The sequence below is a fragment of the Pongo abelii genome, chromosome 13 (assembly GCF_028885655.2).
Source record: "Pongo abelii isolate AG06213 chromosome 13, NHGRI_mPonAbe1-v2.0_pri, whole genome shotgun sequence".
In the NCBI taxonomy this organism is placed as follows: Eukaryota; Metazoa; Chordata; class Mammalia; order Primates; family Hominidae; genus Pongo; species Pongo abelii.
In genome coordinates, this window is record NC_071998.2 from 41,446,018 (window position 1) to 41,473,329 (window position 27,312).

Below are 27,312 nucleotides of genomic sequence, written 5' to 3' on the forward strand. Positions count from 1 at the left end.
TTTCAGGAGCTAACATTTAGACCATAACTGAGCCAACTTTACATTCTCTTACAGCTGAATATTTTACTTTCTTCAGTGTAATTAAAAAAAATTTAAGGATCACAGTTTTACAAATGTTAAAGCAAAGACTGGTGTCAGATATTATGTGTTATATCAGAAAGCATTGTTGAGAAAAATTCCCGGGGAAGGGCCCTAGCTTCCCCTCGCCCTGTGCACAGTGATTGTGGTGCTGCCTGGAGTGTGCATAAGTGTGTATCTATCTGTATATCTGGAGAGGGGTTAGTGCAGGGTGTCATTTGGTGCCTGACAGTGGAACAGTGCAGTTGACTCTTAGCTCTGCTATCCAATGACATGCAGTGGCTGAGAGTTTGAAGCTGATGGTTGGGTCTCCAGTGCCGTCTGCACACCTGACAGGCAGCTGTTAAACTGAGCAAAGGCAAGCTTGGGGAGTCACAATCTATGCATAAATGATAGGGATATCTGTGCAGAAGGTGCGAAAGAAGCTCTGACCCCCTCCCTCCCCCAAATCTCCCCTTCCCAAATGAAATGCACAGTTCAGCCAGCTTCTTAACTACACTACACTCCTGCTACTGGCTGCCAAGAGGCTCAAAAAATCCACCTTCACTTTTCAGTCAGAAGAGGCAGAAGTGGATGTGAGAGAAAGAGAGACACAGAGAGACAGAGAGCCAAAGAGGGCAAGAGACTTGACTTTAAGAGACTCCTGTACTGACAACTCCATGCAGTTCGGAACCAGAACGACTACGGCTGAACCAGGGTTCATGGGGACATGGCAAAACGCTGATACTAACCTCTTATTCAGAATGTCCCAACAGGTAAGTTACTTTCTTTCTTGATTTTTTTTTTCTTTTTTTAGGAAACCTTGAATTGTTATGGGCACTTTTGTTTCTGGTGTTTTTCTTTCTAAATATTTTTTAAAATGTGGTCACTTCCTAGTTAGGCTCTATTTTGTCATAACTGTGTTACTGGAATGTGCAGGGTTACTTCATGGTTTCCCTAAGGGCGTCTTAAAAGAAAAAGGGGAAAGGATACTGAAGTAAAAGAAAGCAGAGACATTTTTGAAAAGTTTCACAGTACAGTCTGGGTCAGGGGAAGACTTAATTTATTTCTTTGTTTTCTGTTGAGAATGAAAGAAGCCACCACCCAACAAATGTATCTTTCTATCAATGTGAATCACTTCGTCCAAAGTGTTTGCTCTCTCGGAGTAGGTTCCGCAACCTAAAAAACAGTCATCAAATCTGGGGCCCCTCAGAACGGCCCTACTGACTTCATGTGGCTGGAGGCAGCTTCGTTCAGACCTGAGAAGAGAGACGAGGCTGTGCAGGCTTGGCTGCGGGCGCCGAGGGTTGCTGGAGGAGTCGGCGTGCGTGGCGGGCTGTGCTGCTCGGTCCTCGCTCCTCCGCTCCGCTCCTCCTTGCCAGCCAGCCCTCTGCGCCCGCCCCTGCATTCCCTTCGCCGGCTCCGGCCCGCTCTCCCGCCCGCCCGCCGGCCGGCCCGCCGGCGCACTCACTCGGGCGCAGCCTCGGCGTCTTCCACAGAGCCGCTCCTCCGTCCCGGCCGCGCTGGAGGCGTTCGGCTTGCTGGCTCTGCTGGGAAAGCCGACGTGGTAGCGCGAGGCCATCGGTTACTGATAATTAATCACCGGAGCCGGCGGCTCGTACCATGCGCTCCGTGATACGCGCCCTGTGCGCCGGGCTCCTCTTGCACAATTGCTGGCTCCTTGGCTCCGCGGGGGAGCGAGGGTGAGAGGAAGCGAAGGGGACACAACCCAGAAACTTTCATCTTGGATTGTGCTCAAGTGAGGGAGGGAAGTTCCCTGGTGCCTCCCTCCTAGACACGTCTTGCTTTTCCAAAGCCTACACCAAACCCACACAAAGCAAGTTAGTTTGATATTATCATCCACACAGCACAAAAGTACTATTGACAAATATACTTGGATTTTAAGTTGATGGCGGTTATTAAGAAATATTGTGCCACTCAGAGGAAAAAAATACTGCAACTGCTTTCTTTTTTTTTTTTTTAAAAAAAACCCTTTTGTTTGTAAGAGTTCACGAAAATTAAATACTTCGAGTTAGATATTTAAAGTTGTTGATAATAAAAAAAAAAAGAAAACAATTTGCCAGGCTATAAACTACTACAAGTTTAGAAATACATTTGCAAGCGATAATACCTACAACCAGGGTTTTGTAGCATTTAGCTAGAGAACAGTTTTAGCACACAATTCTAGATAGGATAAATGCATTTGAATAAGGTGTATTTTGACATATCCTGTAGAGGGACCCTGATTACTGCTGATACAGTAAGCTGGGATTTAAATGCAATCAACATAAACCCAATAAGTAACTCTTCATGTGCAGTTTCCCATTCTTTCAAGTGAAAAGTTCATTTCCACACAGAGATGCTCCTTGTCACTGCAGAGTGCTGTGAGAGGTGTTTTCCGCGACGCATCCCTGCCTGGGTGGCTCTCTCATGTTGGAATGCAGTGTTTTCGCTAACCTTAGTACCAAATAACTTGTGCTTCACTTTTAAAACTAGATGTCACCTTCAGGATTTTCCTTGAGTTAGTGGAGGTCGTGTGTGTGTGTGTGTGTGTGTGTGTGTGTTAGAAGGGAAGATTGGCTTACGTCTCCCTCTAGCTAGAAAAGAGTTAATAAAACCAGATAGAGATAATGATCAATTGATAAATGGCTATTGAGCCACATAGGTGGTGTTAGATTGCTTATTTGGCACTAGCCCATTTCCAAGTAGACTTGAATCTAAGGAGATTTTGTCATGGAAAACATTTTAACTAAAAAACAAATAAAAGTAATATAAATGATGGGTCAGAATTAGGAAAATTTATGATGTCTTTGATCCAGCTGTCTGACTGTGTGGATATTTTGTGTGTACCTGTGTGTGCATATATGTGTAATGGTGAGCATCAGTGATTATATGGAGAGAATAGAAATATAGGGAACTAATTTATGCTTAATGGATGCTATTAAAACTGTATAATATTATGCTATTTATGAAATAGAGTAGTACAACAAAGGGAGAGAAATCACAGTTTTAAATACGTTTTCTTTTTTTATGGTTTTGATGTAGTTAGCAATCACTCCTATCCCCCCAACCCACCCTTTTCTGTCATGGTCACTGAATGTTTACCTCTTGTGCATTTTTGGAAAGCATGTAAAAGAGGATATGAGCTTTCTTTTTTTTTCTCTTCAAGGTGATATTTTAGTTTGTATAAATATTACATAACTTAAGTTCAAACTATGTGAATGAAAGTATGTGTGCTGTTCATATTTAATATGTTTGTTTTTCTTACCTATAGTTCATCAGCAATGCTGATTCAGCACGTGTGTGTGTGTGTGAGAGAGAGAGAGAGAGAGAGAGACTTACTGAAATTATATCTCTGATATCTCTTGAAGCCAGCCATTTAAACAAGTATTACTTTGAATATATACAGTTACGCTAGCTTTTGTTACAGGTAAAAGTTTGTCCAGTTTAATCAAATATGTAGAATTCTGTACATCTCATTGCTGAGGCATAAAGAGGTTTCTCTAGATTGTGATTATTTTATTTCTAAGTAAAATTTACTTAGCTTATGAAATGAATAAAATTTATTGGGTTATTTTTCTTTTAAAGTTTTCTTTAATAGTATAAAAACTAATATTCTCCTGATTATTTATTTAGACGTTTGAAAAGTCTGACTAGTAGGGCTGCTATAAAAGGTTTCAAAACTGAGTTACAGGTAATTTACCACCAGTATTTAACTATAGAGAAACTTGTGGGAAATGTCTCATGAATACTGAAATTTAATAATCTAGTTCTATGTGTTCTATTAGTAAACTAGGAAGTAGGGATACAAAAATCTTTGTCTTTTGTTTCATATGAGCAAAATTAGATCTGCTTAAATGTACATCTTTCATTCTGTCTGATAGTAACAAATAATCACAATCTGAAGCCAATTTAGATTTAGTGGGATGAAGTATGTGCCCCTAAAGTTCAAGTGAAGACTATTTGACTACATTTTCCTGTGCCTGTACATTTTTTCTTCTATACTGAAGTATGATTTTCTCAAATTATTTCTATGTATATAGCTGAGTATTTGAGAACCTTAAAGGGTATGACACTTGTGTAAAGGGAGTTCTTCTTTGGATCAGTTTGATCAGTGACAGGTGGAGAAAGAACCTTATTTTTGCCTATTTTAGTTTCACAAGGTACTGTTAGAAGCAAAAAATGAGGCTTGCTTTTCAAAGTTTTTTTTTAAATCACACTTGAGGAGGCAGTTCTTCTATTTGTATAAATATTTTGTGCATTTGAGAGAATAGTAAATAAAATTCTTGTAGCTATCTCAAGGGATGTAATAGTCTAGTCTATTGAAAAATCTTTTCAGAAAGGAAACCATAAAGGTAAATAGCTATAGCCCACATTTAATGTGTTACTAGAGACATTTACCTTTTATTATTGGTGAGGTATATTTAACCTGTTTCAAATAAAATGTAGATCCCTTAATAAGGTCTTTTTTCATACTTGAGTGAAATACTAAGTTAGGATTATAAATGACTCTCTGCATCATTATGTAGTAATTTAGGATTCACCCGATGATGTAACAAAATTAGCAACATAATTTCATTGTGAAACTGTGTCTTATTAAAGAACAACTGTCTGACATTCTCTTACAGTTGCTTTATTTAACTTCATGCAAATATTATTAGTAGTGACATTTTTCTATTGTGCATTAGATTCTCTCATTAGCATGATGTGTTAGTTATCACCAGAGAAATCATTTTCTAGATAGGTGAGGGGCAAACCAAGAAAGCTAAAAATTAAATCAACGATTTACATTAATACCAGAGCATCTGCTCACCAGAGATATGACAGAGTAAAAGCAAACTTTCTTACTAGTATAAAAATCTAGCACCTTTCAGAGAAATGATAAATAAAATATATTATAAGAAATGTATAATAACATTGCTAGAATCCATTTAAAACAGTGCTGAATATAAATTTTCCTCAAGAAATCTTTTTTTTCTATTCATATAGGCCAACAATCTCAGTTTCTGGAATCTATATTTTTAAATGAAAATGGTTTTGTTCCCCCCCCCATTTTTTTGAGTATTTACTCACTAGTCATTTAAAAGGCATATATATATAGTATTACGAGTCAGACGCCTAATTGTACATTGTGGTTTGGGTCTTCTTTATAGTTCATACAATGCATTTTTATTCTAAACTCTGTCCCACTCAAATAGACATCCCTTTTTACATAGGATGTATATTCTTATTTAATCAAAGCCCTGAGTAAAGCAGCTGATAGTTAATGGTCTTTGAAAACGACTTTCATTGCCAGGCATCATCCATCCCTAGCTTGCTTTCTGCAGTTTTCTCCATTTTTACTCCCTTCCTTACAGTTAGTATGTTTGGATGATCTTGTCTTACTAAAAAAGGATTAAATTGACTAAACTTGTGGTCTTAATGCTAAAATAAATATTTATATTATATTAAGAGGCATGCAGTTTTAGCCTGTTGAATTACTAGGCTACGACCTCCTATTTAGGCCCCTCTTAATTTGAGTGGTAATATGTTTTATTTTTAACAATAGACATATATTCAAATATAATTCTCAGTATATTTTCTGATAATGTAACACTAAAGTAGGAATAATTGGGTATTTGTATTTGTTAAGATACAAATTGTAGCATAGAGACAGGTGCTTGGTTTGTCCTAAACTTTAAAGGTCTGTGGATAACATGCAGACTTCACGTAAGAGATACCGTCTCATTTGTAATGCAGTGGGAAAGTAATAGTTTATATATATGGTATTCTGTGTACATGTAAACGTTAATGCAAATAAAGCATGCACAAACATTCTCAGATGTGTATTTTGTATATGTTAAAAATCTGTGCACAAATTTGGAGTTTATTTTCAACATGATTCATTTAAATGAATTTGAACACAGTAGGTGATCGTTTTGAAATTATTTAATTTTCTCACCTTTCTGTCATCTGCAAACAGGTCTATTATGTTTGTGTGATTTGTAAAGCCTTTTGCTAAGGTGAGCCAAGTAACTGCAGTTGAAAAATAAATCCCTCTAAGGTGTAGATATCTTATCTATAATTGTAGGTATTTTTTTATAATTATATTTATGAGTGTATATTCACATTCACTGATAAATCCAATTATTCATGTGTAGCTTTATGGAAATCTGATTAATGCAGTGACAGGACAGATTTGGGCTACCACAGCAGCACATCTTCCCATTCCCATGTCAGGGTTAAGAGCCGCGGCAAATCCTCCCTAACTAATTAGATGCTGAGTAAGGCATCTCTGAGAAGTTGGGGCAGAAGTGAATGGGTCACAACCAAGGCAGGATTGCAAGGACTCCAGTGATAGTGAAAGCATTCAAGTTTGCCAGGTCGTTGTGACACAGGGAGCTGATTCCAAAGGAACAGTCCGTTACAGATAGTGAGCTGGCGTCATCCACTTGAATGAAAAACACAAATTCTAGTGCCTCCCTCCCTCTACCTTGTATGCATTACACACACTCACTTAAAAAAAGTTGCATTGGGCGTCTGCCGTCATCTATCTGCAAAGCTTTTGAGAGGATTTTCCTTATAAACGTGAATAGCTAATGATTCTGTATCGCCCAAGAGATATTTTCTAAACTTGGCACTCTAGACTAGCACATATATCAAAAGGAAAGAGGAAAAGAAATTGGAATTTGCTTTTACCTTGTGTCCATAATTTGAACCTTAGTGTTTGAATCGATCTAGGAATTAACTCCTTTTTCCCCACAGAGTGCTGTCAGAGAACTTTGTGGTTGTAGAGAAAACAGAGTGAATCGGGTAGGTTGACTTTTTCAGTGAGAGAAATTTTCTGTGGGATTCCCTGCTTGTTATTGTCCAAAGAACATGGAATATAATGGTTCCAAGATTTCCTTTCACGTGAGGTTTGGAGCCTGGTTTGTTATGCGTGTAGAAATAATTCGCCATTTGAAAATCCTCTTGTACCTTTGGTGGTATGCTTTTGTGGTCTGTTTATGGTGCTGCTCAGTGACCACCCTTCTCCAGACCTTGGTCAGAAGATTGTTTGGGGGTCCTAGGAAATGATGGATCTCACTGCTGTCTGCCAAAGCTGATGCCATTTTTTATTTCCAGAAAAGCAGCTGGCTTCTACATTTTGCTGGGTGATCTTCATCTACTGAAGGACTCCGGAGACAGGGAGAAAGGCAGTCAAAGACCCTTTCAAGAAACTGACATCTATTTTTAAGCTTTAGAGAAACAAAGGAAAAGAGACATAATTCAGGAACAACAGCCTTTATATCCTCACATAGAAACAAAACATTGGGTAATAGAGGGAATGTTTTCCTATAAGAAAAACTGGTAAAGATGCAGGAAAAATAAGATGAAAAAAATCTGCTAAGCAGCTCAAGGTCTAAGAAGTTTTAAAATGTGCAGACGACATCCCAGAAACGATGTCTGGGGCCATGACATCCAGGGTCCCCACATTTCCTCCTCATTGAGCCTGACCTGTACTGCCATCTTCCTCCCCAGGCTTAAAGGAAGTTTAACGAATAGGAAAAATAAAAGTATTGATTATTTTTAAATTTGTACATTCCCTGTAGGAAGCCTCGCAGATTTCACAGTGTGCATTCAAACCCTCAGGTGAAAAATTTATGACTGGAGTTCATTTGGGTGAAGACAGTGTGCAGTGTCGTTCTGTTCAAATGCTGTATGTAGCATTTCATGCCACAAAGTGCAGAGATCAGGAGAAGAGAGGAATCGCTGTATGTTTTCTTCATTCACAGAGCTTTCTTCAATGGAAATGCTTGTGGAAAAACAACACGTTACTCAAACTGGCTAGCTTAGGAACCAAATTCTCAGCTTATTAATCATCATTCCAATTAAAAAAAAGAATTGATCCTTTAACAACAAAATAATATCCTTTTGTTTTTCTTTAATTAAGCCCATCAGTTTTTCATTTCTCTCTGTGAAGAAAATGAAAATAATCTTGAACAGTAGGAAGTTACTCATTGAAACAACTGATTCTCTTGAGCATATCTGACGTCTTATTTACTCAATACTTTTGAACTGTAATGTTATTTCGCTACTGTCTTTAGGGTTTATGTGTCATTGAGTGGTGTTGATTTATAAATCTCATTCCTATTTGGTTGGCAGAAATTTACTTAATGACCTAAATACAAGGTTATTCTGTTCCTATTTCCTTTCTCATAGAGGTAATTTCTTTCTCACTTTATTCTCTTTTCTTCTCATCTCTCTTATTCTGAATTTCTCCTTACTTTCACTGGCCCTTTTTGCCTTAATAGAAGAGAATTGAAATGCACCTGAAACGTAGCAGTAATTGAATAAATACCCTTTTGCCAATACATCATTCTGGCAGAGGCATGAAAGAGAGGTGCCACCCTCAGGTGTGGTCCTCTGTGAGTGCTGACAGGACTGTCCCGAGTGTTGCTGTAGAAGGGTTCTTTAAGTAAGGGCATGATAAAAACGTGTAACCAGGGGCCCCGGCTTATCATTCAGAGGTGCTGAAAGGCAGCTTAATTTGATCCTTAGCCTGTATAAGAAAGTACTTAGATGAAGAGAGATTTTGCTTTCCTTTTTTCTTCTTTTAAAAACCTAGTTCTTGGACTTATTATTTTGTGCAGTTAGACTTCTACACGAGCTTATTTCCCCAGAAGAAGGAAAAGATACCAAGGGCAGTGCAGTAGGTTGAAGGGATGACTCTTTCAGACAAACTGCAGCTAGTAAGAGTTAGCGGAAACATTTAAAAAAGGACTTGAAATGATGGTAGGACCAGTATTAATGGATGGTATTATGAAATTAAAATTTAAAGCGTGCAGTATACATAACACATGAGGAGGATTCACTCTTGTTTTGTATTTAATAAATTTTAACCCATTGTCTCACAAGGTGTAGAGATTGTTAAAATTGACAAGACTGAAACATATTCTGTATGGGAAAGACATAGCTTTCAGTATTGTGCCTGCTGTGCTTTTTTGAGACTGTCATGAATTTTTCAACTTTATTAAGGTGTCTTTTAGTGGCTATTGGTTCTCTAGACAGTTCTTCAGAACTCACATTTTATGATCGGAGTACCTGAACTGGGTGTCTGAAAAGGAAGATAACAGGTTAGTGAATGTTTTACATGACAACAAGTAATTGCTTTCAGCTGGCTTAACATAATAACAAAACTAATATTAAAATGAGAATCTCCATTAGAGGAGTTTAATAATTTTTTTTCCCTTTCCATTAACATTTAAATCAAGAAGAATTTCATTGATTTAAATCATTAGGGTGGCTATTTGGGACACCTGATCAGGCATAGATTAAGAAAGCTGCCCACTACTGTGCCCTCTGCCAGTGCTGGAGGTCAGTGGACATGGCTGGGATGTCACCTGCAAGATATGGGGAGTAATTATACACTGAGCATATTCATGAGAGTGTCCCTGAGTGAGAATGCCTGCAAACATTCTCATTGTTGACCTCATGCCAGAACCTAACTTGGAGTCAGCGAGGTTAACTGCTGTTTAATATTGCTTTTCCTTTATTCTTTCTTTTTTAGGTATAAATATTAGAGTACCAGAAAGAACCAAAACCAAAGTCTGGCTGTAAACTTTGTGGAAGGACTTACTGTCTTGAAAGTACTAAAAATCCCATATTGCCACATTATGGTAGTGCATTTATATGTAATGCGTAGACATGCAGAAAGTGTATGCCTGCTTCGTTGGTTGGCTGGTGACAATTAGGTGACTTAATTCTATGTATGTTGAGGACTTGCTAATGACTTCCTCAGAGGCAGTGAGCATGTGGATGGCTTTCCCCAAAGAGGCATCCTCCATCCTAAGAATCTTGTTGTAATTATTCCTTGTACTATGCTATATAGCCTTTTTTCTTTCCTGACTATAGCTTTTTGGTGAAACTCAGTGTCATTCATTGGAAAATAGCATGATGGTTTCTTATTTTGTGAATTGCCATTTTCAACAAGTGGGAGAGTACAGCTTACTTCAAATAAATTAGAATTACGCTAGGATAGAGACACCAGGATGAGTCTCTCTGACTAAAATTTCAGATGTCTCATAATTTCCCTTTCTAGCCACTTTGCTTTGTTCTCTTGGACAACTTTGGAAAGTAATCATGGGACTGAATGGAGCTTAAAATATGTTACCAGTCCTATTATTACTAAATACTGTTCATTGTGGAGAAGAGTTTTTTCATTTTTACTTTATTTTTGTCATCTATTATAATGTAAGGAAGGGATAAGAAGAATTCAAACTCCAACATCTGGGAGAGAGCTTGTTTCAGTAGCCAGCCGGGAAGCCAGAAAACTGGCGTCATACAGGTGAGATGTGTTATGGGAATAAGGGCCTTGTGCATTTAATGAACCCCGCCTGCTTGTCAGCTTGGTTTTTCATGTACCATTGTTGTTCAAGTAAGAAAAAGAGAGTGTTCACAGCCTGTGGTGAGATTAGAGTAATGAAAATGAAGTGTTAATCTGTTGATAGGAAGCACATCCCATATCCTGCATCCCGGGCCACATTCATGCGTGTATAATATATTCCAGGTTTTCTCATGACCAGAAAAGCTTGGATGTTCATTATATTGAAAACATCCTTTTAGTAAAAGTGAGAAGTTGGTTGTTTTAACTTGTGTAGACAGTTATTTTAAATAATTTCTTAATAAACCAACTGCTGCTTGCTTACCTTCTGAGTATTCTGATAATCACTCCTGTATGTGCCAGCAGTCCTGTACTTTTGATCTTTTAAATTTTTTTTACAACTGCAGAATGCCGAAATGAGCTTCAGTATAAGCCTACTTTGAGATATTCTTTTCTAGAAAGCAGTGATTAATAGAAGGAGTTAAGTGACAGTAATGCTTTTCTCTCCATAAAACACAGATTAACTAAAATATCCATTATCTCACACTTTTTCATCTTAAAACAATTAAGTAGAAACAAAAATTTGTAAATTGTGAGTCTTCCAGAACTGCTTTACACATCTGCAGTCAGCTGCCATGATGTGAACCTGAGGAGACCAGCTTAAAGCTTTGGTCATCATGGGAGGGAATTGTGTGTTTCATAAAATTCCCTTTCTAAGATGATATAAAAGGCAAATTAACATGAGTGTAATGAAGTATATACTTTCCTTAGAATCTTTGTTTTAATTTTTGTTTTTTTTAATCATTTTACTCAGTAATTATTTGAGAAATTTCCATTTTTTTTCCCTAAAGCTATATACTTAAAAAAGAAAGAAAGTAAGTTTAGTTTTGGATTACAACAAGGCATTTTAAAGAAAGTAATGTGAACACTGGTTCAGTCCCCTTTATATGCAGGTCATCCTGTAAGATCATATCTTTCAGATGCATCCTAAGAAATGGTTTGAAGAAAAGTGTGAAAGGGGTGGGAAGAGATAAATTTAACAACTGAGTTCCAGGTGTCTATTTCTAATTGCTCAAATTTCAATCATAATGGAAATTAAGGAAAAATGTTTCCCATAAGAAATACACTGTCATTCAGGCCTAAGACTGCCTTTATGGAGTTCATGTTTACGGTATTTTCTTTTTTTTCTATTCACCTAGGAGTTAAGGAATGCTGCAGTATGATCATTATGATTTTGTGAACTGTTTACTTAAAGTTGTGCAAGTTGCTAAGAATCAAGAGAATTTGGGGATTAAAGTCCGATTGTGAAGTAAATTTGGCATATGTTCAGGGATTACATTCTTCAGGTAAAAATGGAAGAAAAATGCTTCCTGTCGGAAGGAAACACCTTAAAAAGTAATCTTTCGAGCATGTGGTGCAATGATGAAACATAATGTAAAAACACTATACTATAGTTGATCTAAATTAGTTGGCATATGACTGGTCATAGCCTACGTACTACAGTTTGCATGATACGTAAGCATTTCTGTACTGTAGTAATACGTCGGAGATAGCCTGTTTCTGATATAGTTGGATGAAATGAAAAGGTCGTTTCTTCCCTCTGCTAAATAGGGTATTTTTAATTTGTTTTTAAAATCCATTAATAGGTAGAAATGCTGTGTCGTTGTGATTGATTGGGAATAATGAAATGTAAAAGATATTCTCCTTGCAATTGCTTTCATTAAAAAAAAAGTAGATATAAAGAAGTACATGGTGACTGTGTCATAGACATGTGCTTTTAGGTAATAATCATTTGTAAAGAAATATGCCATGACTTTTTGGGTCATTTGAACCCATAATAATGTCTATTTAATGTAAGTATAAATGTCAGATGGTGGCATACATGTGGAGTCAGTAAAGATGAATATTTGCTGTGATAATATTCATGCATCTTAAATGTTGACTTTTAAAATTTACCTTGAAGACATATCCTATTTTCATATTACAGTACATTTTCACTTAAGTACATGATAGCTCTAGAAAGGAAGTGTGGAAGTGTTAACATGTGAAGGAACAAAATCTGAGTAATACTTTGACATGAGCATCTATTTTGGGCTTCAGAGAAATAGGTGGCTGATTGAAAACCAATGTAAAGATTGTTGAACCACTCTGTAAGGCTGGGTCATCAGTTCTGGATTTACTATTTTAAAAAACGTTTAATTATGAAAATGAGTTTCCTTTGGTTTGCACGAATGTTTCATTGAAATGAAACTTGCTTCCCATTGTCTTATATTCTGTAAACTTGTGAAATACGTATTTTTAAATCTCTGTTCTGAGAACACCCTCTTCTTTTTTTCCCATAAACTCTAGAGTAGTATGACATTTTAAGGAGTAGGAGTTGTCTAAAAGGGCCATGTGGAGGTAACAAAAATTAAACAAGTAGAGTGAGTCTAGTGGGGACTGTGGTGGACCAGAAAGCTCATGTCTCAACCACAGTGAGGTAGCTGCTCCTTGGTTCCAGCCAATTGTTACCAGGTGGGAATGCAGGCCCAGTTTGCCAGATCCACTGCTGCTGCTTTTTAATGATAAGCCAAAAATCGAGATTTTTATGTGAAATCTCCTGATTTTGAAATCTTGGCAACCTATTCAAATATTTTAAAAACTGTGTGGTCTAAACAAAACTCATCTTCAGGCTACATTCAGCCCTCTGGCTGCCAGATAGAAACCTCTGTTTTAGATAATATTTTAATGGATGAAGATAATAGTTTCATTGCATGTGATCATTCATCTTGGGAATTCCCCACTAGGATGAACCAAATTCTTCATTTTTTCCCCTGTAATTAGAAAAAAAGTTTAGTAAATATATTTCTGGTGCTGATAGTTTTGATGCATAGCTTTTCTCCTTATGACCCACATTTAAAGAAAAATCACCTGTGTGGGCAAAACAAAAAAATAGTCAAATAATTTAAATAAAGGTAGAAGTGTAAGGATTTTAAAATAGTAAAAGATTTCTGAATTCTGAAAATAATCCCATGATTTGTGTAAGTAATTGATGTAGATGAAAAGCTGAATTCAACTATAAAAAGCTTTTCATCTCACCTTAAAGCGGTAGATTCTTGGCCCTGAATCTTTGTGGGATTGCTATAATTTACCAAGCAATTGATTATGATGTTACAAGGAGGAGATGGACCACAAGGGGGAAAATTTCCCCCTACTAATTCGTGCAAGGCCAATATTTATACGTGATTCAAGAAAACATTATTTATATTGTATAAGATGAGGTTTAAAATGCCTGTCTATATTTTTTGAAGGGTCTCTTTAAAAGAAATTATCTATTCATAATTGAAATTCTCTAGGCAAATCAGATATCAACATTTTCAACAGAACAGGTAATTAATTGGTTTGAATTTCAAATTGAAGGTCATCCTGTTATTGATTTTCGTGGGAAAAGGAAACAAGAACATCCTGTTAAAATCATCTGCAAATGGGGCCTAGGTATATCTAGGCTCTTTCTAGGGTCTTGTTTAATAGCATCACTGAACAGTGTCAGAAACCAATCAGAAGGGAGCCATTTCTGTTTTAAACATAACAAGTTGTTGGTTTGCTTCCAAAACTTCAGAGAAGAACTCAACTGGAGAAAAGACCAGAGATTAACAGTTTGTGTTAGAGTAAGTCAGATATTTCAAATCAAGTGCTGGTGCAGCTTGTAAGGAAACATCTATAAATGTGTCAGAATGATGCTGGTATGCCATGTTCAAGAAGTTCAGCATCAACACAGCTGTGACTTAACGCTTTCAGAAACCTTTCAACTGGGAATTAGATAAAGTATCTTTAATACAAGGGGAGGGAACCACTGAAGTAAAAGAGGTAGCGAATAATGGAGGATAAAAGAATATACCCCTTTAGATGCTGTTAACTTTTATAAAATAACATTTGTGCTTTGTGTTTGCTAGATAGTTTTATTGTTACATATGCTGGGCTATTTCAAAGCATTCATTTCTCTCCTCTGCCGTGTTTAAACTTTTTGAGAATGGTGTAATGTAAAGGTAACACAGACGAAGTGGGTGGCAGACATTTTGCCTTTCTACAGTAAACTGAAATTAGTATCGTTTTGGTGGTTGAGGGGAGACAAGGTGTGGTTCTGTGGCCCAGGCTGGAACACAGTGGTGAGATCTGGGCTCATGGCCAGCCTCCACCTCTCCCACGCAGGCGCAAGCGGTCCTCTTACCTCAGTCTCTGGAGTACCTGGAATATAGATACACGCCACCATGCCTAGGTGATTTTTGTATTTTTTGTAGAGATAGGGTTTTGCCATATTGCCCAGGCTGGGCTTGAACTCCTGAGCTCAAGCAATCTGCCCACCTCGGCCTCCCAAAGTGCTGGGATTAGAAGCATGAGGGCACCACGCCCAGCCAAAATTGAGTAAGTATTTTAATTTTAGCTGCATTAACTAGGTTGGAAACTGAATGCAGCTTCTTCTTATGGTTCAAAGTAAAATTCTTAATAATAAACAAAAAGGGTGGGGGAAAGCCTTCCATTCTAAATACCCTGGAGCTGTTAGTGCAGTTATTTCTAAATTGACATACTTTTGTATAGGCATGACAGTGGCACCAACCATCTACATTAAGCCTTAACATTCCACAGAGCCATTTCAAGTTTATTATGAGCTTCAAAGCCTGCACATCCCTAAGAGAATATCAAGTTTAAGCATGTCACTTCGCCATAGTCACAGTTAACTTTCTTGGGAAAAAAAAAAAAAAAAGTGCCTTTTCCTAGGCTGGTTTTCTACAGGTTATCCTTGAAAAATTTCCCAGTTCAGTACAGTTATTTTTCTTAACCATTGTTTCTGCCCCCTTGAGTTCTGTAGATTTATCCTGTTGGTGATGGTTGGAAACTACCTCCAAATAAAAGTAGTATTGGTCACAATTTGTTTAAAGGTCTATGACTATGTCAGTATCCCTTTGCAGCTTTATTCCTAGGGCTCAAGACATTGATCCCATTTTACCCATTTCCACTTGGGTTTCCATTGCAGTCCTTAAAAAAAATGTAGCTGGGGAGAAAAGGAACATGTAAAACTGTAAAACTGGTAATGCTGTCCTAGTACATGACAATTTCCCACCATGGAAGTCTCCATGGGGAAGACGATGGGCCTGCTCAGCCTGATCTTACCGTACACTCTTCTCTTCTTAGGGAAAGGAATTCCCCATTTCCTGAATGTGAAACGCCTACCCTTTTGGAGCCTCCTAGTCTTTAGTTCCTACCTCAGTTAATAAACCATCCCTGTCTATGCCTTGCATCTCAGAGATGGAATTTGACGGACTAGTCAGCGTTGCAAAGGTCACCCTAAAAGCTATTGGCAGAATACACTGCCCTTTGTTGCTCAGTGATGATAATGCTACTGTAGCAGTTAACTGGATGTATTAGACTTAGCTACTTTTCCAGAATACCAAATTATCTATTTATTTATTTTAAACACCTGATAAAATGCCCATTCACAAGCTGTCTCAAATGTATTTCAAAAAGGATCTTAATGATAGTGAAATATCAGTGCTTTGGCCTCAGAAGAGATAATCTGTGCAGTGTGTGTGTCCGTTGTGTTGTTTTGCTTCCATGAAAATACTTCTAAAATTATACTCATCTTTTAGTGTTTCTGTTGTCTGAAACTAATCATGTTCCAACAAGTTCGAAAATCCAAGGTGTTAAAAAACAGTTTTATTTACATTTTGTCTTCTGTTAGTGCGATAATGCTCTAAGATGTTATGAATTGCTTTATTTTGGAAAAAATCTTACAAAGCTTCATTTCCTTTCCCATTATTTCCCACCAATATAAAATGTGGAAATAGCATTTTTGGCTTTAGGTTATAACTTTACACATAGTGTAAAAGTGGATTTCACCATCTTGTTATATCTTTAAATCTACTCACAATTTACTTACTGAAATTATATTCAGTATTTATTACTGCTTAAATTATATTCAGAATTATAGAAGAACAAATAATCAATGATCATGCTACTTGAAGTGGGGGAGCTATACTTGACATAGTTTTGTGTTTTGCATGTGTAAACTGATTTTGTGACACCACAGTGCAGTCTTGATATAATTTTTTGTACACAGGTAACATTTTTGTCTTGGTTCTCACCTAAATAAAACTGAGTAATGATCCACGGTGCTAAGGTGTTTGTGACTTTCACTAATTATTTTCACTTATCCATGTATTTTGTACTAATTACTTTCCTAAATGATTTGCCACGTTCTCTTCTATCCTGTAGTTCTGTTTTGTCCTAATCAGATTGGGTGAGCGATTAGGGATTTAAAATTACTACTACTTTGGGCTCAAAATGAGTAAGTGAAGACTCAGAGAAATACCTTTAATTTGCCTTTTAGTATTTTTGAATAAAGCAGACTCTGTCCTGCCTTCCTTTCATGCATGTATTCATTGTTTCTTACTGAGCTAGACAAGCACATTTAAAGTAGAATATATTCCTTCTCTCCAGAATAATAGAATGAAATCAGTGATCAAGTACTTTTTCATTTCAGTAATTCAACAATCAATGGGAACAAAACAAAATGAGTTAGGATAGAATAGTTTGCATTAAGCTCAGACATGGAATAATATTTGAAAACAAAGTATCACTATAGTTTTGTGCTGTAGGTTCTTCCTGACGTAAGTGATTGTTGAAAGGACTTTCTCTAGTTTAGAGGTATATTTATCTTCAAACAATAATCACTTCATGCTGTTCCCTTTTTTTCCTAGTTGACCCATTCTCCAGACCTTTCAAAAACTTTTTAAGTGGATGTAAATTCCGTTTTAATTAGAGCAGTGCAGTCTAATACTGCAACTAGCGAGAAATGGAAGAAACATGCTGGAAGTTAATACAACCCAAATCAACCATAGCCAGATCATTCCCCTGATCTTTGTAACAACCCCCCTTCCCCACCTCCACAATTAAGTGACCCTGTTGTTCTGTAGTTTCAACAAGACATTTAAGGTTCATTTAAAAAAATGATCATCCTTTACAGGATTCTTTGCTCTTGCATTTCTCTTTCTTTCTTCCCTTTGCCACATAGCTGTCACTGGTATAGGAGAAAGATTGGGGGGAGGGGAGGAGGAGGAAGCCCTGCTCAAATCGTGTCACGTAGCACTAATTCATCTGCTCTCATTAGAGGGAGCGAGGGACAGCAGTGATGGCCAAGAGCTGCACTCCACACATGACACACGAACAGTTTGGGGAATAGAAAATTGCTTTCTCAGGAAGCCCAGCCAATTAAGGACTTGACCATATTGAATGTCAAGTGTTAATTTAGGTTTTTCTTCATTTTCCCAGTAGTAATGCGGGTCCTGTGATGAGCAAATACATGTCAAGTAAAAGTTGATTGCATGAAGGACCTGGGTATTATATGTCACTGACAAGTCACAAATGTACTGAAGTCTTTTAACCCCTTAGGTGAGTTGGGAGGGGGAGGGGAGAATGGGATTAATGGTACCATAATGATAAGAATAGATACTTTCTGTGGGGGTAGCTTGGATGGGACAGACAGGAATGGTAATTCATGCAAAAACTGGGGATAGAACAAATCCTACTCTGAGGGCATAAATAGAGACCCTTGAAAAGCATACATGCATATATATAATTCCCACTGCAAACACACTGCCCAGAATGTATGTTCAGTCTCCTAAGATTTTATGAAAAGGGAAAATAGTGTACTCTGTGGTCATGAACCAGGAAATTCCTTATTAATTATCTCATTTGAAAGAAAGAAAACATTCATTAAATAATTACACTGTTTTGGATATTTTAGCCCTTTAACTCAATGCTACTGTAATATTTCTGTCTATTTACTTATAATTTCAGTCTCTAATATTTATTTTCAATGGACTCTGTGTGATACATGTCATAGGAAAGATGCAAAGCATAAGACTGAAAGAATGTTTGTTTTCTGTCTTGAATATCTCTGTAAGGTGTTGTTTAACCAATAGAAACTGGTGGAAGGTCCATCATTGTCATTCATTTCTTTTTGTGCCCAGGTGTAGGAGGGAAGAGATTCAAGCTTCAGCAAGTGAAGTAACTTTTTTTTTAAACGTTGAACGTTGCCCATCATGTTTAGCATCTCATTTCCATTCACCAGCATTCATTTACATATGAATGTCTTGAAAATAAGAGAATGTCTGTTTCTGTTGCAATTGTACATGTAGCAAATAAAAATGCCCCCAGTTTAGAATACTGCTGTGTGTAGTCTGGGCAATCTTAAACTCAGAAGTTATTCGTAATTGGGCCTTGTTTTTCCTTTATACCTATAACCACTTTTCCCCTTCATATCTTTGAAGACATAATCTTAATTAAAACATTTTCTTGAAACCTACTCTCTTCTATTTATTCCAAAATTTTAACACACTTGCCTTTGTATGTTGACAATGCTTAAACTTTGAAAATTTAAGTCTGATAATACTTCAATTTTGGCAACAAAACTTACTAACGTAGTCTTTCTCTGTCTCTCCCACAGGTTAGAAACTGTGCAACCATTATATTAAAAGTTAACTAAATTTCATTAAGGAATAATTAGGAAACAATTCCAAGAATTTGATGTTTAATAAAATAGGTTTTTCTTGAGAAAGAAATAGTCCCTCTAATGAGACTCCTGAATGCTGAGCTGGAATCTGAGTTCTTTAACATCTCTCCTCCCTGTCTCAAAACTAACCAAACAAAATCCGCTTAACTCTCTCTTCCCTTCCTATTTTGATAAGCTCTGTGGAACTGTGGTGGCATTGCAAGTGTACTGTTTAATTAAAATCCAGTTGTCAGCAGGCTTTCTTCCGCTGGGTGTGCTGAGAGACTTAAGTAAGTTTCCATAAAGTAAATTCTGACGATGGCAGCCTGGGTTGCTGATTCAAGTTATTCCTTCTCTTCTGTGTCACTTTTGACGGATGGTACCTAATGCAATCAACCACAGGCCGAGAAAGCCTTTTCTTTGGTTGCTTTAGTAACTGGACCAGGAGTTCCCCTCCTCCCTTCATCTCCCCTTCAGTGGCTTGCTCACTCCTTGCTGCCACCCCCACCAACACTTCAGCCCAAATAGGAAAGCGGAAAGAACAGCAGAACTACCTAGGACTGGCTGACAGGCTTTCCCTAAACCTCCATTTCCCAGTGGTAAAGCCGAAGCTGCCTCCCTTTGCGTGCGTTTTTGATAAATTTAAGAAGTCAAATCGCTGACACAGATAGATAATCCAAGTGTATAGGGTGAAGAGTTATAAATTAACACATTATTCCCTCTTAATGTGAAATACTTGAGAATGCATTTTCTCAGTCCCCTGACATCTACCCAGTGAGGGCTCACATTGTACTTTTCAAGTGGCATTGATTTGTTAAAGCGCTGAATTAGCATCTCAGGCCAGCTGCCTGATCCACTGTTTTGTTGTGGGGCTCCAGCTCCTCCTCTCTGCCAGCAATCCCTTTTTTCCTTCGGTCTTCCTTTTCTTTTTCTCTCCCTTTCCCTACTGACTCTCTCTGCTCTTTTCCATTTTGCTCCTCCCTATCTCATTCTTATTTCTTTTTCTCTCTCACCCCGCCCTTCCTGTGGCTTGCTTTTCTCAGTCTGGTTTTCCTCCCACACCATCTCTTTGCTTTTCCTTCCTTCTCTCTTTGTCCATACACATCTTGTCCTTTCTCATCTCTGAGTGAGTTTTCCCTCACTCAGGGTTACAGTCTGTCAACTGCCTTTGCTTGCATGTGCATGTTGTATGTGTGTGTTGAGGAGGGGGTTGATTTAGCCAATCTCTTGACTCCAAATGAATCCCTGCAGAGAAGAATAAATTAACATAGGCCTGTTTGCACATGGATGTCCCGTTTTTAATAGAAGTTCATGAGAAAAATTTCACCTCTTTTGCTTTCTAGAAATTAAAAGGTAACTTACAGAACTTTAAAACTCTTATTTCTAAATGCTATTTAACACAGTAAAGTTTTCTTTTGGCTCAAGGAAAATGGAAATCACAGCTGGTTATCACAGATTTGATCTACTCACATTGTACCCGCCAAAATAAATTAACATTTCTAGAAAACTTTGGGCAACTTTTTGAATTTCAGTGAACTTACTGATACGACATTTTTTCTTTAGCAGGTTCTGTATTGTTCTGATTCCGCTTATTTGTACTGGTACAATTTCATAGAAAATAGTTTTCATCGTGGTATTTGTAGCATGCTCTGATTTCCTAATATGTGATGCATCGCTATACCATAGTAGTGAATACTTAGATTATAAAATTACTTTGGCCAGGCATGGTGGCTCACACCTGTAATCCTAGCACTTTGGGACGCGAAGGTGGGCAGATCACCTGAGGTCAGGGATTCCAGACTAGCTTGGCCAACATGGTGAAACCGTGTCTCTCCTAAAAATGTAAAAATTAGCCGGGTGTGGTGGCACATGCTTGTAGTCCCAGCTACTCAGGAGGCTGAGGCAGGAGACTCGCTTGAACCTGGGAGGTGGAGGTTGCAGTGAACTGAAACCATGCCACTGCACTCCAGCCTGGGCAGCAGAGTGAGACTCCATCTCAAAAATAATAATACTACTACTACTAATAATAATTACTTGGCAACTTGTTTAGGAATAAAATGAGATTGCTTATCCTTCTTTTAGTGATGTATCCCAAAGTTCCAGAGGTCTTCAGAGGAGATGTATTACCATGGAGAGGGTTACACATACTGCAGGTGCAACTTCACAGACCTCTTTTCATAGGCCCCGGTTCATCCTTTGAATATTGGTCCAAGATACTTTGGTGTCACTGTGTTGATTAACTTGATATAAGAAGAAAAGTATATCTGTTTGGACTAAAATAGAGATTAACCTCTGTAATTTTAATCTCATGGCATCACTTGATTCTTCCTTCAATTTTACTGGGTTTCACTCTACTAACTTCACACTAGTAACATCAAAATTGGAATTTGAATATGCACATTGATAATAAACCAGATTACTTGAAAAAAATCAAATGTCTATTGCTGTGTTTTTTTTTTCTGAGGCGGAGTCTTGCTCTGTTGCCCAAACTGGAGTGCAGTGGCATGATCTCAGCTCACTGCAAGCTCCGCCTCCCGGGTTCACACCAGTCTCCTGCCTCAGCCTCCCGAGTAGCTGGGACTACAGGCACCCGCCATCACGCCCAGCTAATTTTTTGTATTTTTAGTAGAGGCGAGGTTTCACCCTGTTAGCCAGGATGGTCTTGATCTCCTGACCTCGTGATCCGCCCGCCTCAGCCTCCCAAAGTGCTGGGATTACAGGCGTGAGCCTCCGCGCCCAGCCTTATTGCTGTATTTTATATAGATTAAACTGACAATTTGATTTCAGCATTTACAATTTGAAATGGAAGTGTTTCACATAGGTTTTGGTAACCTTTGCTTCTGAGTTGGATTGATTCTTCCCTCCCCCCAGTCAAGTATAATTCCTTTTTTTTTTTTTAAATTAATTGCTGTCCTCCTGTCATGAATTAGCATGGCTTGGCTAAGGTGAAGGGATTAGAATGACTTTTCAAGGCATAATAATGTCTGTTTAAAGGAAAGAAAAAGAAAAAAGTCTTTTAACTAGGGCTTAAGACTAATTCCAGCTACTAAGGAGACAAAAATTACTCTAAAGAAGACAATTTGGTTTTATTTTATATGTGCATGTTAACTTGCTTTGAGATCATCATTTTGTATTTTAGGGTATTCTCTTAGATGAAGTAAGATGTTCTTCATTTGTTGCTGAAAGGGGACATGGCCTCACTCCAGGAGATTAAAGCTGGAACACCTTCTGCCTTCTGTAGGGGTAATCACAGCTCACCTGGCTGTAGCTCAAGGTCAGGGCAAAAAGAGGGGACTTTGTGCTTTTTGGAATTGCCTATGACTACAGTAGAGAAGAGGAATAATAAAACAATTGGACAAGATTGAAAGTGAATGTGCATCATATGAAGATAGTTAATAAGATGAATGATCAGAAAAAGACAATCTGGAAGACATCCTTCAGTGGTAGGAGAATTGGTGGTAGAAGAAAAAAGGGGTATTTTGGGGTGCAAAACTATGACCTTTGTTAACTTGCAAAAATTAATACTGTTGTGATTGGTTATAAAGGGCTACACGAGAACAGTTTTAAAATTAATAAAAAGATTTGTAAACATTTAGTATGATTTTAATTTTTCATTTGGTATACACTTTTTAAAATAGTTCCTTGTCAGTTATGTTGCTTGGAAGGCAGAACTCTCTGCACAAGCAATAAGTCAATAAATCCAGTTTTTTGATCTAATATTGTTGCTTGTTTGTTTTATAATAATATCTTAGCATGTAAATAAAAATAGTTAAGTGTAGGTGTTTTAGGATTCCATCCCTTTGAATTTTTCTCTAAACTTCTCTGGAGAAATAGGAATTGTTTCCGGCTTTGTGTTTTGTAAATCTAAATTGAATGTCACTTAAATGTGAAAGAACTGACACCTTTGATACGTAGTCCCCATACCAAATCATTTTGTCAGTAATAATAACATAATTATCAATGCAAATGTAAAGTTTGTTTTTTAAAAAGTCCAAAACAAACAAAGGAGGGAAAAAAAACCCAAGCCACAGTATCATACAACTCAAGGAAAAAGCATCCCTACATTTAAACAGAAGACTTTCTATAGTAGCAGTAATAATAAGAAAGAACCTTTGGCGTCTGCCCAAGAGCCTGTTGAGAGGGAGCAGCAAATGGCCTGCGCAGTGTGTGGCTCTGCAGAAGTTCCAGGGTGACACATGCCTCACAAGCTGGTCACAATGCAAGGGGTCAGGGGTCATGTTCAAGAGCAGGGTGTTGCTGGATAAGGCTGAGGAAGCAGAGGTGGCCCCTCTGTGCTCAGTGTGTGGGTCTGTGTACTCCTTTCCCGTCAAAGCTGGCCCAGCGCGGCCAAAAAAGCGGTTCCTTGGCAGGGTTTAATGGCAGGATGATGTAGTCTGTTGTGACTAGTGCATTCCTTTCAGGTTAAACTAGGGAAATGGCATTGTGTTAAAATTCCAAGTCGCATGAATGTTTTATTGCCACAGTGCATTTAGCCCTCCAGGGGAGTGTGTGTGGCGGCTGGTGGGGGTGGGGGTGGGGGTGACTTAGAGACTCAGGAACTATCAGAAGAACACTTCCCTTGGAAAATTTTACCCACTAGCATGAAGCTGATTTGCTGTGATGGTCACTTAGAAGGGTTTCGCTTTTTCCTAAACTGTGGCTGTTTAAAGTCTTGGAGTCTGGACAATTAACAGCTGAAGAAAATATGACAAGACACACGCAAAGAGGTTGGGAGATAGAGAGGAGGAGTGCGCCAGAAAGGAGCTGAGCTGCCTTCTTGTGTAAACTGCCTGAGAGCGGGCCCCCTCCCCTGGCCTCCGTCCCTGTCCCCCCTTCCCCAAGGCTGTGTTCTGCTGTCTGCCCGAAGGCCAGGACTGATCTGTTAACCTTGCACCACTGGCTGGGAGGCCGCTGCAGCTCATGGTACTGTATGTTACCATTACTACTCCCTCATTCTTTTTCACTGGCATTTAAAAAAAAAAAAACAAAACAAAAACCATTTCTCTGTAATAACGGTTTATATTAGTCAGAGGGATACGATTTTGGAATGCAGAAGATCTGACTTTAAAACAAAACAAACTTTAGAATGGTACTTTTTTTTTTTTTCCTTTTTGGCATTTAGAAGGGCTAAATCCAACCATGCTAATTAAATTGCAGCCAAAGGTTTTCAGTGTGATTTAAAATCAGGAGTTCTGGAAATGGAGCAGTTGAAAGATGCAAGTCATTTGGGCTGTGGAATCTTATAAAGGGACTTTGTTGTGAAACCACACGAGCATCTTCAGGTTTTTAGGATATTTTCAGTCTTTGCATTTGTCTCAGTTATATCCATTTTGCAGATTGCCCCCAACCCCTGTCCTTCCTTAGGGAAAACTCTAGCCGTCTCATTCACTGTTGGAGTTGTTTTAGGCTTACAGTTACTGAGGGTGTGTATGATTTGACTTCAGTTGTAATTGTGTGCGTTACATATAACATTTGAACTGACTCAAGTTAATTTATAACAGATTAAAGTGTGGATGTGTGGAACAGCTTTCTGATTTTGCAGTGTGCCTTTATAAAATATTCATGTGTCTGATTTTTCCCCCAATGTATAGGAGAAATATGTATTATCCTAAGATGACCTAAGAAAGGATGTATTAATAATAGTTTGAATTTTACTTTTAGACTGCATTTCTCTTCAATTTCAAACCTTAATTCTTTGTTTTCATGTTCCTGTTCAGATGTTATTTTTCTCTTCCTTAATAATACATATATACTTGTATGTGTGTGTGAGTGTGTGCACATTTTAATAACTGCCAAATAGTTATAAGAAAAAACTTGGAGAGCTGCTAAGTTAGTTTTCCATTGATACATTATCAGTCAGAAAGTCATGTAACAAAAATTCAACTCAAGAATATAGCACAGAAAAGTAAACTATGAGTGGACCCGTGTGCCCTATTTATAGAGTTTTAAGTACATGATTTATACGTTTTATAAAACAATGATTTTGTCAAGATAGACCCTTGAGTTTAATCTGACTAATGGTGTTTGTATGATGGCTTGTTCTTTTTAAACATATTGACATTATTTATAGGAAGTCTTAAATCAATAAGCGATCAGCTCCATAGGAAAATCAAGCTGTATTTATGGACTGGGCACTTCAAAGTTTAGGTGAATTCATTAGATATTTTTTTCTTACATTCCAGAGAATACCCACTTCAATAATTATTTCTTTTTATTCTATTTGATCTAGTAACATGATGATAGTTTTTTTTGGTGATTTGTTTTTTAGTAAATTTTAAAATGCGATTTTTCAGGAGAATATTGCTCTGTGCTGGATTTTTATTTCTTTTACTTAACAGCCAATTTTAAAGTTAATTATTTTATTTAAATACTAGAAAAAGTAGTTAATGTTGCCAAATTCAGGAGAAAAATCTATCAATTAACATTTAGATTATCTAAAATTATATTTGTTTTCCTAATGATAGAAGCACTTTTTTTAAACTGTAAAAAGGATGTTGTAGTTGTGTTCAGCCCTTTCCAATTTGATTTATTAAAAGTTTCCTTTCATAATCCAAGAGGGGAAGAGTGGAATTACTCCAGTATCACATCTCTCTAATAAGAAAATTTCAGCTGATTTAGGAATCTTTTCCCCATAAAAGTAAAATTTTCTTAAAAAATATCATCACTTCTTCTTTTAGTGTTTTCCTGTTCCCATTGTGCCAGGCACAATGGTTTGGCTTTGAAAACTTGGTGGAATAGTGAAAAAATGGGTGTTGTTTCAGATTCTAATGCTGCTATATGTTAGCCTTGTGACTTTGGATAAGTGACTTTATCCCTGACCTTTATTTTCTTCACTTTTAAAATGGGGAAAAGGACATTTAGCTTACGGATTGTCAGTAAAATGAAATGAGACAACACACTTGAAGTTCCAGTACATAGTAGATACTTAATAAACCTTTGCTCATCCTCCTTTGGCCTACTCTGTGGCTTATTCTCCAGTTTTTATCCCTTGGGAAGCTTGAATTTTTAGGAATAGTAGTGTAGGATGGTAGGGGAATAAGTTTAAATAAAATGTTTTAATTTCTTCATTTATCTCTAGGAAAGGCGATATTAGGCCATCAGCAGATGTCTTTTTTTTTTTTTTTTAAGTAAAGAAACTCTGGCGTTATTTATTAGTCTACATTTTTACCACTCTGCAAAATTTTCATTAGGTTGATCTTTGTGTATGTCAGAGTGATGCTATTATTTCTGTGTTACCAGTTTTGGTACAGGTAGATTAGAAGTAAAGTTGGCCGATTCTGTTGGATCCTGTTTACTTTTGTGTAATCCGTTCTAATCATTTGCTTGAATTAAAGCTTCCTGCCTTATAGTCATTAGCATTTGATAGTGGATCTTGAAACTTGATTTTACAAGTTAGACTCCAGCGTCTTTCCCTGGTTTTGTGAAAATCTACTTATAATCATGGAACTAAGACCATGCTAAAGCTTCGAGTGTTTACACCTCTGTAGAATTAAACAAAACAGCAGCAGTCAACATACATGTATCTGGGCAATACTTTATCTTCATTTAGAGTCTTGCAGAATGCCTAAAGGGTAGTTAAGGACTTAGGAACTATTTGTTGAGCAAAATAATGTGCTTCTTTTTATTGTTTTTTAGCCCAGGATTATGTTTTCATAAAAAATAATTGTGTTCCCATGTGAAGTACATTAATATTATTGTAGATGGTTTTTTTTTTTTTTTTTTTTTTTTTTTTGGAGAGTCTTGTTCTGTCACCCAGGCTGGAGTGCAATGGCGTGATCTTGGCTCACTGCAGCCTCCGCCTCCCAGGTTCAAGTGATTCTCCTGCCTCAGCCTGCTGAGTAGCTTGGATTACAGGTGCCCGCCACCACGCCTGGCTAATTTTTGTATTTTCAGTAGGGACGGGGTTTCACCTTGTTGGCCAGGCTAGTCTTGAACTCTTCGCCTAAAGCGATCTGCCCGCCTCAGCCTCCCAAAGTGCTGGGATTACAGGTGTGAGCCACCACACCTGCCTGTAGATGGTCTTTAATTAGTATTGCTATTTTGCTTAATATCTAACTTCTTTTAGCCTGCCAAAGTTTGAACATACGGCATCTTAAGATCTAAAATAAATATTTGACTTAGTGTTTACTTTGGCTTGTTAGTAAGCATAAACAAATGAAAATTGTTAACTAATAACTTTATTGCTACCTTTTAGCACACATAGTTTGCTAGGGATGGTAGTCATGATATTTACGCTTACAAAAGCATTCATGGAAGGCACCCATATTTTCATCTTACAGATGAAGAAATCAAGGCCTAACATTTGTAATCCAGCAAAGTTGATTCCAAATCCCTTGCTTTCCCCCTTGCTGCATTCTTCATATATCATTTAAGCTAGCTATTTAAA

The 27,312-nt window shown here is 37.5% G+C and overlaps 1 protein-coding gene across 24 annotated transcripts in view; it reads left to right on the forward strand.

Annotated features, from left to right (window-relative positions):
* Nucleotides 1-27,312, forward strand: part of BNC2 (basonuclin zinc finger protein 2) — a 449,492-nt gene that overhangs the window by 143,000 nt on the left and 279,180 nt on the right. For 16 of the 24 annotated variants that reach the window (XM_024252080.3, XM_024252082.3, XM_063714194.1 and 13 more), the window contains one exon: nucleotides 633-833. The exons of 6 other annotated variants lie outside the window; for them this stretch is intronic. In XM_024252080.3, the coding sequence (XP_024107848.1) occupies nucleotides 633-833 (201 nt within the window). Of the gene's footprint in view, nucleotides 1-632; nucleotides 834-23,448; nucleotides 23,850-27,312 lie in introns of those variants that run through there. 2 more of the 24 variants (XM_024252088.3, XM_063714202.1) reach the window with 1 other exon arrangement.